This window comes from Eublepharis macularius, chromosome 2 (genome assembly GCF_028583425.1).
Source record: "Eublepharis macularius isolate TG4126 chromosome 2, MPM_Emac_v1.0, whole genome shotgun sequence".
Taxonomy (NCBI): Eukaryota; Metazoa; Chordata; class Lepidosauria; order Squamata; family Eublepharidae; genus Eublepharis; species Eublepharis macularius.
In genome coordinates, this window is record NC_072791.1 from 43,343,179 (window position 1) to 43,361,396 (window position 18,218).

Here is an 18,218-nt window from a genome sequence, read left to right on the forward strand (position 1 = left end):
ATGAAAAGCAGCACCAGAGGTATGTCTGTTTGGCTCGGGTAATAGAAATGCACACCGTCTGTTACCTCTCCCTGAGCCTTGCCTCACCTGAATTCTGAGCTGTTTGCTAGATCCTTATCAATAGTTGCTAGATGGATCACTGCCATTTGCTGCTCTGATCACAGCCTGACTTTTGCACTGATATGAATCATACTCATTTCTGCACTTGGCATCCGGCCCAAACTAGTTAAGGGGAGGGAACAGGGCACACCTTAGCCTCCAAAGTAACTCTCTGAACAACAAAAGCATGCAAGGCCGGAGTGTACTGTGGTTGGTATGTAAAGATTTCAGTACTAATGGACTATAGGATTTGGAAGAACACAATGTTAAGCATGATGGAGCAAAGGAGAAGACATAGAGTCAGCTGTAGTCTTGGTGCACACAAAAAAGGACAAATGCCCCAGGCTTTAGCCTTACAGTTAAAGACATACACATATGTGCATTTATTTTTCAGTTTACATCATTCAACCCGAGGGCCTTCAAAGCACAAATTACACAAACTATCATTATTGTTTTCTGCTCCTCCCCAAAAGCTCTTTTGATCAAAAGCAGATTCATTTACCTGTTTCAATGTACATTCAAAAACTTGGCATATTAACCTGTTATTAGAATTCACCTGCTGTGACTATGCAGTGACAAGACAGACAAAAGGAAAAGATGTGCTGAGGCTGCAATCCTAATCATATTTACCAGGAATAAGTCACAGTGGGGCTTACTGACCCAGCCAATCTGGCCACCTGGAGCCACTTCATGGTAACATCAAGAATAAACTATTGCAATACAATCTATTTAAATCTTTCTTCAAAGTCAGCTCAGAGACTCTAGTTGGTACAGAACGCAGCAGCTTCGTTATTACTGGGAGCTACGTGAAGCATGCATATTTCTCCCATTCTGCAGTTGTTCCATTGGCTATCCATCAGTTACCAGGCTCAATCAAGGTTTTAGCTCCCACATACAAAGTCCTTCCTGGCATTTGTCCCTCATATCTATGAGATCAACTCTCTCCCTGTGTTCTGTCACAGCAGCTTTGCTCATCTGAATAGGACCTTCTGCAGGTGTCATCTGCAAATGGGCAAAATCAATGGCTGACTGTACACACACATTTTGCAAGGTGACCCCCATCGTATGGATTGGCCTGCCTGAAGAGGTAAGGAGAGCCTCCACGCTCTTGGCTTTCTGCAAACTTTGCAAAACCGAATGATTCAGGAGGGCTTTTTTACACAGGTAATAGGGTTGTGCTGTAAGGAAATGGTTCAGACAGATGCTTTGGTAAGAAGATGGGGATTGCAGACTATACTACTGTGTAGTGTCTGTTGTTGTAAGTATGCTCCCACTGGGTAGTTTCCATGTCATGTGAAATTGCTTATGTTTTGGTTCAGCATTGTTTCAGCTCTGTATTGGACTTCTGCTCCCCCGCCCCCACCCAAATGTTTGTAATCCATACCCTATTGTATAGTTTATTGAATGTCCCATTCGTTGATCATATCAATTTATATCATGTAATCCACCTTGAGCCTCAGTGAGAAAGGCGGACTATAAATAATGTAAACAGATAATTTATTTAAATGGTTTATTCTGAGTAAATACGTTTAAGATCATGCTGACATGTTAGTAAAAAAGTAAAGTTTTACTCTTCCAAGCTGGGCACTTACATTAATTGGTAATGTAAAATCACAGTAATTTATCAGTGATGATAATGTCTTAGAGCCAACCAGTTTTTCCACAGGTGGAAAAGAGATGGGGGGGGGTGTCTCCTCTAACCACTCAAAAAGACTTGAGTAGGATTCTGAGCTGCCTAGGATGGTACTGCTAGACTCTGGATTTTATGTTTTTTTATGAAGGCCTTCCTGGTAACAAACGTGAAGCACAGAATAAACATTGAACAAACTTGTCTCATCCCAGCAACACACTCATAATGTAACAGGTTTCTATGCATATTTACTCAGAATTTAGTCTCACACTGCACTCAGCAGGACTTGCAAACTAGACTCTGTAGTTGGGGCCCCACTAATCTTCCCAGGTGCCCACCAGTTTGCTGCCCCCATGTCTGCTGATCACTGGCAATTAGTAGGAGGTGGTAAACTCCCCAGAGATCACCTATCATCGGTAGGCAACCTGGGCAAGTGTGCGGTGTGTGTTCCCTCCCAGAAGTGATGTCATCGTGATGGCTGTGGGAGCACCCCCACTAGGGATGCCCACTCCAGTTTGGGAAATTCCTGGAGATTTCGGTGGGTGGAGCCTTGTGAGGTTGTGGTTTGGGGAGGGGTGGAACCTCATCAGAGTAAATGCCATAGATTCTATCCCCGAAACCCACCATTTTTTCCAGAAAAACTGATTTCTGTGCCCTGGAGATCAGTTGTAATTCTGGGAGATCTCCAGTCACCACCTGGAAGTTGGCAACTCTAGCCCCCCCCCGCTTCACAGGGGCCCGATTTGGGCCCCAAACAGGACGACTCCTGCAGCCAGCACAATCATGTCAGTGTGACATCATTGAGCAGAGGCTGAGAGTGCATGCACAAGCCCCAGTAAGTTCTGTCCCCCTCCCACTGGTTGCTAGGGAGATCTGGCAACCCTAGGCCTCCACTGAGCTGAGCCAGAACTCCAGATTTCTGCCCATGTCCAGCCTTGACAACACCACTGTAATTTTTTGACATGTAAATATTTTGAGTGCTTTATTTCAAGTAGATAATGTGGAATTTTGAATGTATGTTTGTGCATTTTATGTGCAGTCAAGCCTCCTCCAACCTATTTACTGTGGTTAAAAATCCAGGCCTCTAGATTAAATTATTTTTTGATGGACTGGGAAAAATTTAAAGATTATTTGGAAAAGAACTGGGATGTAAAGAACCAACTGTGGTCCATGGACAACTTTTGACGAACATTATGTAACTTGTTGAATTTTATATTGACTGTAACTTTACCTTAGAAGAGTATGAGAAATAATAGAACTGGAGGGAATACTATGTGAACTAAAGGGTATGTGCTGTTGGAGGTCAGAAGGGAGGGGAGGGGAAGGGTGGGTTGGGATGAAATATGTATTTTGTAGGAGAAAGAGAGATTGAAGTGATTATGTTTTTCAACCTATCCAATAAAAATATTTTTTTTAAAAATCCAGGCCTCTGAAGCAAGGAGGGGGACTGGGTGGGTGGGTTAAGCATGCTGTCCCCTAGCTGTCCCCTAGGGGGCGGAGTGAACTGTAGTGTTTCTGAGGGAGAGTTGAAAAGTAAGAGAAGTAGTGTGTGGAGCTGAAGTCTAAGAGAAGTTTGTGCGTTCTTTGCTGTGGATGATAATTAGCCTAAGGGGCATCTGACGGAATTAAGCCTTGGTGGCTAGGTCTATTTAGAAAAATACAAGGAAAACCTGTACTTATCTCGCAATTAGGAGGCTTGTAGTCTTATTGGAGCCTGGAACTTGATGGTCTAGGCTAGCTGATCTTGTCAGTTCTTGGAAGCTAAGCGAGGTTGGCACTTGGGTGAGAGCCCATCAAGGAAGTCCAAGGTTGCTATACAGAGGTAGACAGTGGCAAACCACCTCTGAACATCTCTTGCCTTGGAAATCCCAGCAAGGGTCCCCATTAATCGGCTGTGACTTGATAGCACTTACCCCCCACCAGTCTTGTTGAAACTATTATGCTTTTGGAACTACCCTGAAACCATTACCTTTATGTACTTCTAAATAAACTCTCGATCTGTTTAAGTAATACATCTGTTTTATCTAGAATACAGGCTCCTTTTTACATTACCGCCACCCCCACGCACTGACTGTTCTGTCATTTTACCCAGTTAAATATAACTAAGCTTTCCAACACTGCAGGTCAAACGGAGAGAGAACTAAGGTGAGAGAGCCTATAGCGGCAACGAAAATCTAAGAGAACGCTACGAAAGCCTGGGAGGCAGCAAAACGCCACAACCACCAATTGCCCTTTCCGTCATCAGCTAGCTAGATTTATAAAAGGCGTTAACAGTACAACCGTATACGGAGTCACTCCCTTTTAAACCCATTGCTCTTAAAGTGGAGTAACTCCGCATCAAATAAATTCCAGACGAACACCTATGAATTATATTGCACTGTGAGAACATGACGTCACACTTACACATACACACCTTGCAGCTAGGATTGCCAATTTTTGGGTTGGGAAATCCCTGGAGATTTGAGAATGAAGCCTTTGGGAAGAGGAGGAACACCTCAATAGGCTGTAATGCTACAAAGTCCACCCTCCCCACCCTCCGAAGCAGCCATTTTCTTCAGGGGAAGTGATCTCTACTATTTGGGGTTCAGTCATAATTTCAGAAGATATATATAAGCTCCTTCGGGAGATTGGCAACCAAAGCCACACCACCGACGCTTGCTCCATATCCGACTCCGCTTTGACGGGACTAGTCATCCCGCCCGCGCCCCTTTTCTTGGCTTCCTGCCTAATGATTGGCTCGCTTCGCTTCTTTTTCTCCTCCCCTTTCCATCAGATCCCTCCCTCTCCTCGTTGGTCAGCTCGAAAGTCGGCGTTCTATTCCCCTCCCCCGGCCTCTGGATCCCTCAGCCGTCTATAGGCCGGCCGGCCGCCCTCCTGGCTTCTCTCTCACTTCTGCGAAGCGTGTTCGTAGTAATTTGCAAGGCCCCGCCCCCCGCACTGACGTTGCGGCCCAGGATTGGCGGGCGCTTCCGCCAGGGTTTCCGGTGCGATAGAGCGGCAGGGCCGGGTGCCGAGGGCGGATTCGCGCTGCTGGTGTCGCGGTCGGAGCCGGCGGGATGAAGCGGGGCCCCGAAAACCTGGGTGGGCAGCCCCGTGCCAACGGCTGCAGCTTCAGCAAGCACGGCGCGGGCGGCGGCCTGAAGAACGGCTACGTGCGAGGCAGCGCCGGCGCCGACACCCACAGCCAGGTAAGGCGGCCGGCGGGGCTGGGTCCGGGTTCGCCCTGCCCGGCTTGGCCACTCCCGCTCTCAGGGCGCCGCGGCTTCGGGCCCCGCTCGGGGGACGGGGGCCGCGCCTGTGCCTGTCGCTGTCACCTAAGCGGGAGGCGGGGCAGGGCGGGCGAAGGAAGAGTGGCTTCCAGCGGCCAGCTGCGCTTCGGCTGCCTCCCGCCCAGCGCGGTCGAGGGAGACGCCGGCGCAACGCTCCAGGCTTCTCCCGCTTCCCGGACTTTTCCCTTCTCTCCGAGGAAGACGAGGCTGGAGGCGCCCCCTCCTTTCCCTTTCCCTGCTCCCTTTCCTTCCCCTTTCTCCCGGCTCCGAGCCCAGGCGTTGCCAAAGACGCTCGCCCGCCCGCACGCCCCAGGAACATCCGGATCCAGCCCTGCCCTTTTACGAGCCGTTGACATTCAGGAAGGAGAGAGCGCGCTCGACCCGTTGGCTTCCTCCGACCCGCCCTGGCAGAACATCTGCTTTTGCTTGCAAGAGGCTCCCCGGCTCAGTCTTGGGCGTGGCCAGGTAGCAGGTTGTTGGGAGACACCTTTCTTTGAACCTGGACATTAGATTTTTCTCACACTACAGTTGCTGATTTTCTGCACTTCGCACCCCTGCTCTGTCGAGCTGATTTCAACCTGTAGTATAGACAGCTTCCAAACACTCTGATGTGCAGTTCTCTGCCCACCCTCTGCCTGGATTAGAAAGGCTTCTATCCTTTTCCACTCCTGGTGTCTGACCTAAGGGAACTTTGACTCTTGAAAGCTCATACCTTGGAAATCTAGTTGGTCTTAAAGGTGCTCTTGGACCTCTTTCTTTGCCTGAAACCGTGGAAAGTGTTTTGCTGGCAGACTGAGCAGGCCAGACCGCCTGCAGATTATGTTGATGTTGTGGTCACATCCATGTGGGGCCCTGTGGATTATTTTTCCAGAGTTGTAGCCATCTCCTTCTAAATTTGCTTTTCATCTGAATGTGTGGCTTGGTGACTATATCTACTAGTAATTCTATTCACCTTATGTTTATACGTGTGCGCGGTCAAGTGTGTGCATTAGCATGTGATAGGAGCAGGCCCATCCCTATTGCAGAATCTCAGAGCCTTTTTTTTCTTTAAAAAATTGTGCAGCTTGTTTTTGTTTTGCATAGCATTTTAAATGTATGGGATTGAGGAGGGGACTTGAGGGAAAGTATAATTCTGGTTTAGAGATGAGCTCTACCCATGCCACACCAAAGTGTATAACTGTTGGAAAGTTAGTTGGTTTATGAGTAGCAGTGTTCTCTCAGAGCACATAATTTAGATGGAGGGGATCGTGATAGGGACATAATCTGCAGGACATAAGGTAAGGAAGTTCTTGGAATTGTGAAATGGCCCAGAAGAAAGAGTGATGGAATACTAGTTAGGGAATAAGAGTTGAGGAGGCCTTGGTTTTTTGGGAGGGGGTGGTCAGATGGAGTTCTGGGTAGCGAGGTGAGATTTATATGAAACTAGTGGCTGTTAACTATTTGAAGGTTATGGTGTGCAAACACTTGGATTTTGAAACTTTAGCAGTACTGGTCAAGGTATACACATATGGTAGGTCTGCTTTTGCATACATGCCCTACAGGATCAGCCTGGAAGAGAAGGAAGGAAGGAAGGGAAGATTGTATCTCTAGTTTTAGAGATATAGGGAATGAAGGGGAGTTATAGGAAATAGGAGTCATCCCATCCTTATTATCGTTTATCAAGCCACATGATAAAGTACGGTGGGCGTTTACTAATACTTCCAGTTCATATTTGCAGAATTATATAGTTTGTTTGGGCTGGTAGATGCAGTACTCTTATCATTTCAGCATGTGTGCTGAAATAAAATGTTGGATTTCTAGGTATAACTTTGTGTAACTTTTAATGACATCTTATATTCAGTTTAGAGTGAAATGAGTTGTAAGCGTTCTAATCAAGCTATTTTCTAATAGCTTGGAAACTAATCCTTGTATAAAGAGGCATTACTCAGTTGCACATGACTTGAGATGAAGGCCATGGCAGTCATTCTCTTTGACTTGCAGTATCTAGGTTATACAGATGGAGGATCTGTACATGTTCCTTTCTGTTGACTCTCCTTAGATCTGTTAGCCCACATTGTGAACAAATACAACTTTGTGAGACTTTCTTTCATTACTTTTTATTCACAGATCTAAAGAAAACTTTAGTTATATCATAGAATCTTTATAGGAAAAAAAGTATTGGCAGTATAAACTAACTGTAGAAGTTTGCAGCCAAAATTGACTAGTTCAAGTCAATATGTATTATTGTACAACAAGCATAGTCAAATTGACATACTCCGTCTCCTGTCTGTTTTTTGTTTAATTCCCAGTGCATCCATCCTTAAGTTGTCTTAGTTCTGAACTGCTTTTCCTTTACTTTCCCTACTTATGGGGACTGCCCTTTTCTAGTCCTTATCTGCGCCCCCCAAAAATGAGCTTCTTGCTTGAAAGTTTGAGACTCCTGTCATGGTGGGTGGTCTGTAAGTCTTTTTTCATGAAGCTGTTGGAATGTTCATGAACATTCTGGGCCATTTCAGTCAGTGAGAGCAAGAGACTTCAGAGCAGTTTTTGAAAGCACAGTATACTATAGGCAAATAGATCCTTCCAGAGTTGATCAGTAGATTTTGGAAATATTCATGTTTGACTTGATTTGGTGCCCTATTTTCCCGACTACCTTACAGTTCACTTGTTGGCTTTGACTAGGGAACATCAAAGCCAACAAGCAGGTATTCCACTTTGCTTGGAATACCTGCTTGGAATATGGTGGCTGCAATCCTAACGGTGTAGAAGAATTGAATAGTGACTGACAAGAATATTTGTCTGTTTTTATTGAATGCTGAAAAACATACTGGGCTATCTTAGGCAGAATGACTCTCCCATCCAAATACTGACTAGGGCCAACCCTGCTTTGCTTCTGAAAGTTGATGAAATCGGGCTAGCCTGGGCCATCTGGGTCAGGGCTACCTCCCACCTCTGTATTAACTTTCCTGTTATTCAGGTAGAGGGAGAGCCCCACAGCCACAAAGATCAACCCCAGCTCAGCTCCCATGGCCCCTGTCCACACTTTCTCTCTTGGGAGAGTTGAACCCTATACATAGGATCACACTGTTTCATTTTCCATGTATTTATGCTATTTTGTGGGGCACTTAGTGCTTACATGTAATCTGTAAGTTTAGTTTAGAGTTTGTAAGATGTGCTAGCCATTACTGACTCCTGTCTTGATATTGCGGTTTAGTATGCCTTGCTGCTTTCAGGCCCAAGTTCCACCAGTTTTAGTGTCTGATTGTATGCAGATAGTTTCAGGTTTACTTGGAAATGAGTCCCACCAAGTGTAGTCAGGATTGGATTCACATTCTTTAGTTACCTGCTGTATTTGAGTTGAATACAGCTGCCACAGATAGTGACTGAAATTAATATTACAGTTGCCTTGAACTTTACTAATAATAATTTCAGTGCCTTTACCTGGCACTATACTTTAAACAGTTAAGTGTTGTAAACTAGACTGTACATAGCAACCTGTTCAAAACTACCTGGTAGACTTTATGACAGAGTAGATTAATATGTTAATTTAATTGCTCAACATGCAGAAACATGAGTGGTAGTGCCACTGCTAAAGTAATGTATAAATTAGCTATGTTTATTTTATTAGTCCACCTTTCTCATTGAGACCCAGTGCAAGTGAAGACAGTGCAAGTCTTCACTTGGTTCCCTCTTTCTCACTAGCCATTAGGGTTGCTAACCTGCAGGTTGGTCTTGAAGATCTACCAAAATTACAACTGATCTCCAGATGACAGATCAGTTCCCCAGAAAGGGGCTAGTTTGGAATGTGGACTCTGAGCTCCTTATGCTTCCAAAAAACCAGCCCTCCCCAGGCTTTACCCCCAAATCTACAGGAATCTCCCAGCCCTACTAGCCAGCTACTCTTCTGCATTGTTGGTGGAAAGTGCTGGCACATTGCAGGCGATTTATGGCAATGCCCGTAGGTTTTTCAAGGCAAGTGATATTCTGAGGTGGTTTGCCATTGCCTGCCTCTGCATAGCAACAATGAACCTTGGTGGGCTCCCATCCAAATACTGACTAGGGCCAACCCTGCTTAGCTTCTGAACTGGTCTAGCCTGGGCCTTCTGGGTCAGGGCTACCCCCCTCCCCCACCTCTATATTACCTTTCCTGTTATTCAGGTAGAAGGAGAGCCGCATAGCCACAAAGATCAACCCCAGCTCAACTCCCACGGCCCCTGTCCACACTTTGCTCTTGGGAGAGTCCTAATAAATAAATTGGGTGTTGGCCCCAGAAACCTAATTAAAGAATTCCATTGTTGGGCCGTTAGCAGAGTATATTATTTGCAGTGAAAGCATGATTATGGTGGTGTAAGCTAGTTATGTTGGCTGGTGTGTGTGCAGGAGAGAAAATAACAAACCATACACTTGTTTATATTTAGAAAAGGAAATAAGAGTTATTTATTGTATGAACTCCATACTGTGATAGGATCTATTTCTCCTTTCCTATCTACTCTAAGGATGGAAATGGATGGCAGGATAAGTCCTGCATCCATGGTTGCAAGATGTAGAGAAGGGAGAAGGAGATGGTGGCTGCGGCAAAGCCAGGAAGAGAAGGATGTCACAAGGAGGAAGTCCTGAGAATAGCAATCTACACATCAAAGGATAGTCAGAGCAGTAAACAGAGGCCCTGACCTCTCTATCTTTCCGACTCTTTGGTTTGTCCCCCTCTGAAATCTGAGGAAAAGGACAGCATAGAGTCCTCCTCTTTTAACAAGTCCGTTGTCCATGTCTAGGTGAGGGGTTGTACCTGGATCTTCCAAATCCAAAACTGAGTACTTAACAAATAGTGTATATTATAGGTTTGTGTTTGCTTGCCTTTTTAAGAAAGATATATTCCTAGCAAATGATACCATATTTGTGGGTAAATTGGTTCCTAGAGTTCTAAAAGATGTATGTCTTGGTTCTCCAGGTGCACAGCTCAGTAGAATGGTGAGCTGTGAGAAGCCCTCTGTTGTACCAAGCTGGAGTAGCAAGGCAGTGTTCTCCCCGCCTCCCCCTTCTTATGGTCAGCAGTGTATACTGATCTAGAGGAGGGAAGCAACAGTTTTAAAGCTGCTGTTCAGAGTTCTACAGAGGTTTCCTCTGAATGAGTCCAGGTAGGTCAGAGCTTCTTTCCCAGGACCTTGTCTTTTTAAAAATCTATTTACTTCATTTATATCCCACCTTTCCTCCCCAGTGTGGAGCCAAAGTGGCTTACATCATTCTTCTCTCCTACATTTTATTCCCACAGCAATCCTGTGAGGTAGGTTAGGCTGAGAGCATGTGACTGGCCCACTGCTTTCATGGCAGAGGGGTTGAACTTGGGTCTCCTAAAACCTAGTCTGACACTCTAACCACTAGGAAACACTGGCTCCTATGTCTTTCCAAGCACACCCCAAAATATCTTGCTTTAATTGACCATGACTTGAGATACAAGTTGTCACCCTTTCTGGATGGAGTTGTGCTCTTCTTGAAGGAAGAGGCCCATAGTCATAGTCTGGGAGTGCTCTTGGACCCAGGCCTGGACAAGCAGTTGGCAGCTGTAGCGAAGAGTGCCTTTTACCAGTTGCAAGTGGTTAGTCAGCTGCAGCCTTTCCTGGGTATAAAAGAACTAGTTACTATGGTGCATGCCCTGGTTACATCTAGATTAGATTACTGCAATGTGCTGTATGTGGGGCTGCCCTTGAGAAGTGTTTGGAAAGTTCGGTTGGTGGAGAATGCTGCAGCCTGGAAGTTGGTCATAAAGACCATATTGCTCCAGTCTTGGCTCATCCATACTGGCTCCCAGTTTGTGTTTGAGCACTTCGTCTTAAAGCATTTCCCTTATTCCGAAATAACTTCACACTTCTATCTAGGTAACTAGTCACATGCTTGAAACTTACTTTGGGGGAATTTGATATGGTAAAAGAGCTTGGATGCAACTCTATTCATCTCTGTACTACACAGCAAAAAAGGATCTCTTGAGCAAAAAAAATCTTCCTTTCCGATTTTAAATGGCATCCTGCTTGAGTTTGGAGTAAAATATGGAAGGAAATTATACCTTTAAAAGGGTTATGTAATTGTTTTATGTAAGTAAGTCAAGCTAACTATCTGGGAAGCAATCTTTTTTGAAATGGATCTTTTCATAACTCAATTTGTTGAAGAGAATAGTACTTTGTAGCAGCCACAGGATTGGCACAAAGTTCACTTGAGCAGGCGTATACTGCCAAATATTCCACACAGTTAAGAGTACCCGTATGTAAGTAGCACCCTCCTTTTATTGCAGTTTTATTGCATTCATTGTATAAGAATGAATGCTTTAGATATCTAATGGACTAATATTTGACTCGTTTATTGTTGAAGGATTTTAAAAAATGAAATTGAAAATCTTGTAAAATCAGGTCAGACTCTAACTTTGGTGGGGTTGAAGTCAACAATAAAATGTAGATAGACTGTTTCAGAATTTTTGGAATGTATATATATTTTGTATATATGCACGCACGCACGCGCACACACACACACACACACACACACACACACACACACACACACAGGAATACTTACCTTTGAAAGTCTTGCACAAATTGCACTTGCACTTTCATTAAATTTATATATATATATTTATTCATTGTTATCAGGTCTCTGGACCGCTGGTCCCTGTTTGGTACATTGCTGGTCCTGTGCCCCTTGTAATTAAGACTTAAGGTCTTAGGGTTACACTATATGAGTCCACTGATTTCAGTGCACTCTGACTGGCGTAATTCTGCATAGGCGTGCATTGTAAGTTTAATTCATATACAGTATGCCTGGCTCAGATATATTTCTTAAGTTCATCATTCATTCTGGTTGCTGTTTGAGAAGGTGTAGCATAGTGCAATGTTGTCCCTGACAGCTTGCAGTCTGTCCCTTTATCTATTACCACTTCCTCAAAGTCTAAATACTAAGCATGCTGACTTGTAGGGCCAGTCTGACCATGTAGGTGACCTAGGCAGTCACCTAGGTTGCCAGATGTTTGAGGAGTCCATTCCGAGCTCTTACTTCTCTCCTCTGGACTCTGCGGCAGTCTTCATTCTTGCACCAGTGCAAGAATGCTGCTGCACCTGCATGCACCTGTTAGGTGAGCCTGCCTGGATGAGAAGAGCCCTCACATTCGTGCTGACAAAACTCTTGCGCCTGCTGCAGTTGACCAGAGGGATGAATAGGGTACTGCTTGTACCAGCTGATCCTCTTTCCTCCATCCCAGGAGCTCCAGTGGCAGTGACTTCTTTTGTGTAGGAGTTGGAGAGATCCATATCTCAATGATGAACTTGCAGCAAGGCCCTAGAGATGAATAAGCACAGATTTCATATCTGCTGGAAAAGTTCTAGGATTGGACAGTGAGTTTCTTATGGTTTATCAGCAGATTATGCTGCTTGTTTCTGATATCAGAGTTCAATAAAACAATACACACACACATATTATTAGAAAATTGTTATGGACAGTTTTGAATGCCTCCTACTCGATACACCAAGACATGCTGCCATAGATTGCTCCTTGTTGGGAGGGATCCTTCATGCCCAAAGTTGCATTTCCACTTTGGCTTTTGGATATATCCCATTTTGCGCTCAGTCACCACCTCCCTTCAGGCATGCTCTAGTACAAAGCTTTCCCACTGATGCCTTACTAGTCCATGAGGGTCTCCACCGCAAGGTCACAAGTGCATAAGCAGCATCTTTCCAAGGTGATGCCTCATTCTTTCCCCTTCCTCTGCCTGTGGCTGCTGGTGCTTACAATGGATGGCTCTTAACTGCCTGGCATTAACACTGGTTGCAGTCTATCTGATTTTGGCTCTGGGTGAATAATCTGGGGCCAAAAAGCTGGGCTGTCCCTCCCAGAGAGCTTTGGTTCCTAGACCAGGCTAGGGGCAGCTTCAGTGCCTCTGACCCTCCCCTGGGGTACTCTCACTTGCCTTTTAAATGTGAAAGAGGTGGCCGAGCTCAAACCTACCTAGACAGCCACCAGGATTTGCCTCTAATCGGTGAGGCAGGCTGGATTGTGGGTCCTTTAAGGCTCAAGGCCTTGAAATAGCTTCAGAACTTTGTCTCAGACTACTTGTTTCCCAGTTCCTGAAAGCAGGTGCATGTAAAGCAAAGTTGTGAATATTTATACAAATTGGTGGCCTAGTGTAAAAAGGTTACAACTCCAAAATCATGTTAGGGTTAATGAAAAGTTTTACAAAGTATCTCTTATTTTTCATTGTTCATTTTGAATGCTGACTAAATAAAAGTTAGTGTTCATTCTAGACTTATCAGTGTTTTCTTCATTGGTGGTGGTGAGGAAATAGTTCATGTAGGGTACTAAAAACCTCGGACCAGCCCTTATTGGTTTCAGTTTGTCTTTCTTCCCAGCTGAGCGTGCCTAGGATCATAGTCTTGGGGGTGAGTCTTGCAGCATTTGAAGAGCATACATTTCTCAAACATTTGTGAACTTGGCATCTATGTGTTTTGAGACGTCAAGGTGAGATTTGCTTTGTTTGGGATATGCTGCTTCCATAGTGATATTGTTTATCTTTGCTTTATATTCAGCCATCTGATGTATATAACCACTGCTAATGTTTGGATTCAGGTGCTGGAATGCAGGTTATGAATTCATTGGAGTAGAGGGGTGGTGGGGTGGGGATTTTCAAACATTAGAGATCAATACAAATGCCTAGAAACCAAAGGACCTGCTAGTACCTGAATCATTTGTTGGCAGGAATTGTTAACCTCAAAATGGGCAAGGTGCTAGCTGGCCTCATCTTGCAGAAACAATAAACCCATCACCACCCTCTTAGGGTAACCCTGCTGTAAACTGGCAACTGAACTTTGAAGTCTTTGAAAGGACAGGACAAATGTCAGTCCAAGTAAAATGTTTTTCATCTCCTGGGCTGTTTTATTCTTATGTCTGCCTGTTTGTCATCAACACAAAACTGATAGTAAATTCCTTTCTTGAAGAAGCAGGTGTCTGATTGTACAGATGATCTATCAGTTTCCAGGCCATTTGCATTAGGTACCAGATAGTTGCTGCAGGATAGACTGTACTGTGTGTTCTGTGCAAAGTAAGGACAACTACACACAAAGAAAGCCCTCTGCCACAATTGCCTCAAAACTCTGAAATGATTTTGCTGAAGAGGTGAGGATGGAGGAAAACTTCTGTTTTCTATCTTTATAAAAGTTTGTTTATTTACTTGCTGTATTTACAGTCCACCTTTCTCACTCAGTGCAGATTATGCAATTATAAAATATTTTTTTCATAATGCTGCTGACCTCTTAATGAATGTTCTTTTATTGCTGCTATTGATTCTCTGGTCTATTTGATTTTTTTCTTGTTGTATTAATTCATGTTGTAAATAACCTTGTGTCATAGAGAGTCAAATATTTAAAATAAGGTGGCATAGAACAGTTTGGAAGAGTAGGTGGTGTTTTGAAAAAGCCCAGAAACTAGGGGAATTCTGTACAAGGGAGTCCATGTGCTACATAGTTCCCCTCCCTGCCTGCCTGATGAGAAGCTAAGCTCCTTTACAACTTCTTATTTCTGTATCTTTTGCTTTTCCTATCTTGTCTTCACACTTGCTTTGCATGTCTTCTTCTCTGCTGTCCCCATCTTTCTCTAGCTTTACACACGATGAAAAGTTGAGTGAATTGAATTTATTGGTCTTATAGTCTGCTTTCCCCACAAACAGGCTCAGAGCAGATAACATCAGTATTAAAATTTACATTAAGACCATAAATAAACATACACTTTAGTAATAAAACAGCTCTAGATGGCAGCCCATATTACCCAGCCCCAGCCAAACATTCCATGGGGTGGGAGATGAAAAGAACAGCAGTGGTCCAACCAATAGAAAATCCAAGGGGGGGGGTTTCACTACCCCCCCCCCCCAAACAGGAGACAAGCAAGAAGCTTTCCCATAGTCCAACCTCAACCACATGCCTGGAGAAACATCTCTGTTTTACAGGCCTGACAAAAAAATAATAACTCTTGCTGGGCCTGGGTTTCAGCAGACAGAGTTCTACCAGACTGGTGCCAGAACTGAGAAGGCCCTGGCTCTGGTCAAGACCAGACAAGCCTCCCTGGGGCCAGGGACCACCAGCAGTTGTTTGTTGGCTGATTGGAGCACCCTCCAGGGCACATATGGTAGGAAGTGGTTTCATGTCAAATGAAAACAACAGATTTTTTTCCTTACATGAAGGCAATAGGGAAGAGAAATATTGTTTTGTTGCTTGCTCCCTATGAGACAGAATGCATTGACCGTATTTCTGAGAACTTTTTTTGCAGCCACAGTAGCTTATGAACTATCAAGCTCATTGTGGGGAGAGAACTGGGGAAAATACTTCAGATTCCTCTCTGCCTGCAAAAAAAAAAAGTTTGGCTGATGAGCCACCTAAGACTATCCAGCCCCTGGCAAAGGCTGACATTCTAGGCAACTGATGAGAAGAATGAGCTTGTGTTCTGCGAATGGTTGAGGAGCTGTTCAACCTGATTGTTTGAAAAAGAATGTGATGGTCATATTACGGGCCAATATGCACAGAGCTAAAGTTGAAGGAATGAAGACAAACAGCTACCATTATTCTATGAAGTCTGTAGCTTGTCACTTTCACTAATGAAACAACTAGCTGCTGTGTGTAATTGGAGTTTGTCCTGTAATGTAGTAGCTGATATGCTTTTCTTTACCTGCATGCCAGCTGGAGAAGGCCCTCCAGAATCCCTCCTTCTAGCTCCCACAGAATGAAGAAGCAAGATTTCTGATATACTCAAGAGCTATTATATTTGCCTTCTTCTAAGCTGAACATTGGTTCTGAAAATCAACAGTTATGAAATCTGTTTTTTCCTATTCTCTTCCAAGATATTCAAAGCAATGTAGCGGATGGGCCTATTTTAACTTGTATCAGACATTTTTAGATCATTCTCTGAACTTGGGAACAAAATCCAAATAGCATACATCCTGAAGTGCTGCTGTCTGCTAGTGCTGTGTGTTACCTTATGTACTCAACATGCATCAAAAACCCTGTTTTAGTACACATGATTGATTTTGTAGCGCACAAAGACAAAGGAATTGCAGGATAAAAACTGGGCCAGTTTATCAGCTTCTGTCTGCTGCTGGTTTCATTCGGGTACCATGTTCAACTGTTGCACAGAAATAAGATTCTAAAACACATAGCTGAAGCCTTCAATACTGGTGCCACTATTCTGTGTTCATTCATTATAGAGAGGATATAGAGATAAATACCGCACTCGCAGGTGTAGCAACTCTGCTACAACCCCTAGTCACAATAGTGTACCAGTTGACCACCTCCTCTTATAGGAAGAAAGATAAGCAGCCTACTAGCACCCTCAGTCCATGAATGCTGAAATGCAAAGCACACTCAGGGAGGGAACATAAGGAGCACAGCACCCAGCACTGGAGCATGGTCATGTTACAGATATCGTTAGAAATATAGAACTGTTGCCAGATTTGGCCGAGAAAATGATAGATATCTGCAGATGGAAACAGGGCTAGCCCTGTCCGATAGACATGCCACAAAGGGAGTCTAGAGGCCTAGAACAGGTCAGCCTTGGAGAAGGGCACAAAACAGAGAAATAACACAGTTGAATGGCCTTGTGTAGATTAATAGAACTGTCTCATCTGTCTCAATAGATACAATGAGTTGAGGCCCAATGTATTGAAAGTGTCTGAGAAGGACAGGAATGTTTAACTTCACAGACATTGGAGATATAGCTTAAGGATGGGTGTATTGATTGAAGCCAAAAGATATTCCTATGTAAGAGAAACCTGTAATCATTAATTTTCCATAGACTTTTTAAAAATAAAGAGTAGCAAGAATGAACTAACAATTTGTACATACTTCAAGATTTTTCAAATATATATAACCTTATCTGGTGTTTGAAGTTATAAGATAACTAGTTAGCCAAGAATGTGAGCTCTTTTACAGCAGAACAGTGAGTTGTTGTTATGAGAAGCTGAATTGATTGAGAGCTTCTTCCTAGAAGGGGCTCCTTGGCTCTGATCTGCTTTTTTGGGGGGTAAGATACTTTCTTGGGCTCATGTAATTGCTCTCCTCTGACCTGGATAGCCCAGGTGAGCTTGTTCTGGTCAGATCTCAGAAGCTAAGCAGGGTCGGCCTTAGTTAATAATTGGATGGGAGACCTCCAGCAAAGACCAGGACTGCAGAGGCTGGCAATGGCAAACCACCTCTGATAGTCTCTTGCCGTGAAAACATCGCCAGGGGTTGCTAGAAGTCACCTATGACTTGAGGGCACTACACACACTCAATGGGCAGTTATAATGATGGTACGATTTTCTGTTGATTGAGTTAATATAAAGACTGCTGAATAATCATGTTTTAATAATAAAGGCTTAGAACGAAGCAGATATTCTAGAATAGTATTCCTTGTGTACTCTACCCAGTAACGAACCTAAAATATTATCTGTGGTATACCACTTGCCAGGAGTTAAATAATTTGATATAGGGAAGCTAAATAGATGCTTAGGGCTTCTTAAGTGCTATCTGAAACAGGCCTGACTGGAGTCCTCTGGAACAGTTAGTAAGAGTATTGGAATGAACCTGTGCCATGAACCCCACAGTTGGGTGTTTGAGTTCTATCCTGCATCTATCCAAACATTTGACAGACAGAGACACAGAGAAGAAAACACGGCTGCTGCAGATACACCACACCTATGTCTCTTTCAGCCAGTACCGCTTCTGCACAAGATTGGGTCTTTGGGGTGGAGTGAGGAGCTTCAGCTTTTTGCCATACAGGGGAGGTGCCACTACTAGCATAGTAACAAGAAGGCACATAACTGCACGTTTACAGAAAGCAGTCTTGGCAGCTCTCCCCACAATAGCTCCCTAGGGATATGCACCCATGTGACAAACCAGAGTCATGGGTTCAGAGCCTTCTAACAGGGATGCTGGCAAAGCTCACCTTTTAGCCTGCGGTAGGCAGCTCAGCAGTAAATGGAAGAGGCCACACTAGAATTAATACTTTTTTAACCACATGTCCAGCTGACACACAAGAACAGTACACAGAATAGTGGAGCCAGTAAGGTTGTGGTTAGAGTTATAAACCAGGATCTGGGACACCCTTGTTCAAATCCCCACTCTGCCTTGGAAGCTTTCTGGGAGATCTTGGGCCAGTTACTCTTTCTCAGCCTAACCTATTTTACATGGTGATGGTTGTGAGGATAAAATGAACACGGGAAAATCAGTGTAAACTGTTATGGA

General features: G+C 44.1%; 1 protein-coding gene across 1 annotated transcript in view; it reads left to right on the plus strand.

Moving 5' to 3' along the window:
* Window positions 1-4,739: 4,739 nt before the first annotated feature.
* The window catches only part of SPTLC2 (serine palmitoyltransferase long chain base subunit 2), a 104,122-nt gene continuing 90,643 nt past the window's right edge, over window positions 4,740-18,218 (plus strand). The window contains exon 1 of the mRNA XM_054970837.1: window positions 4,740-4,917. Within this exon, the coding sequence (XP_054826812.1) occupies window positions 4,786-4,917 (132 nt within the window). The 5' untranslated portion in view covers window positions 4,740-4,785. The remainder of the gene's footprint in view (window positions 4,918-18,218) is intronic.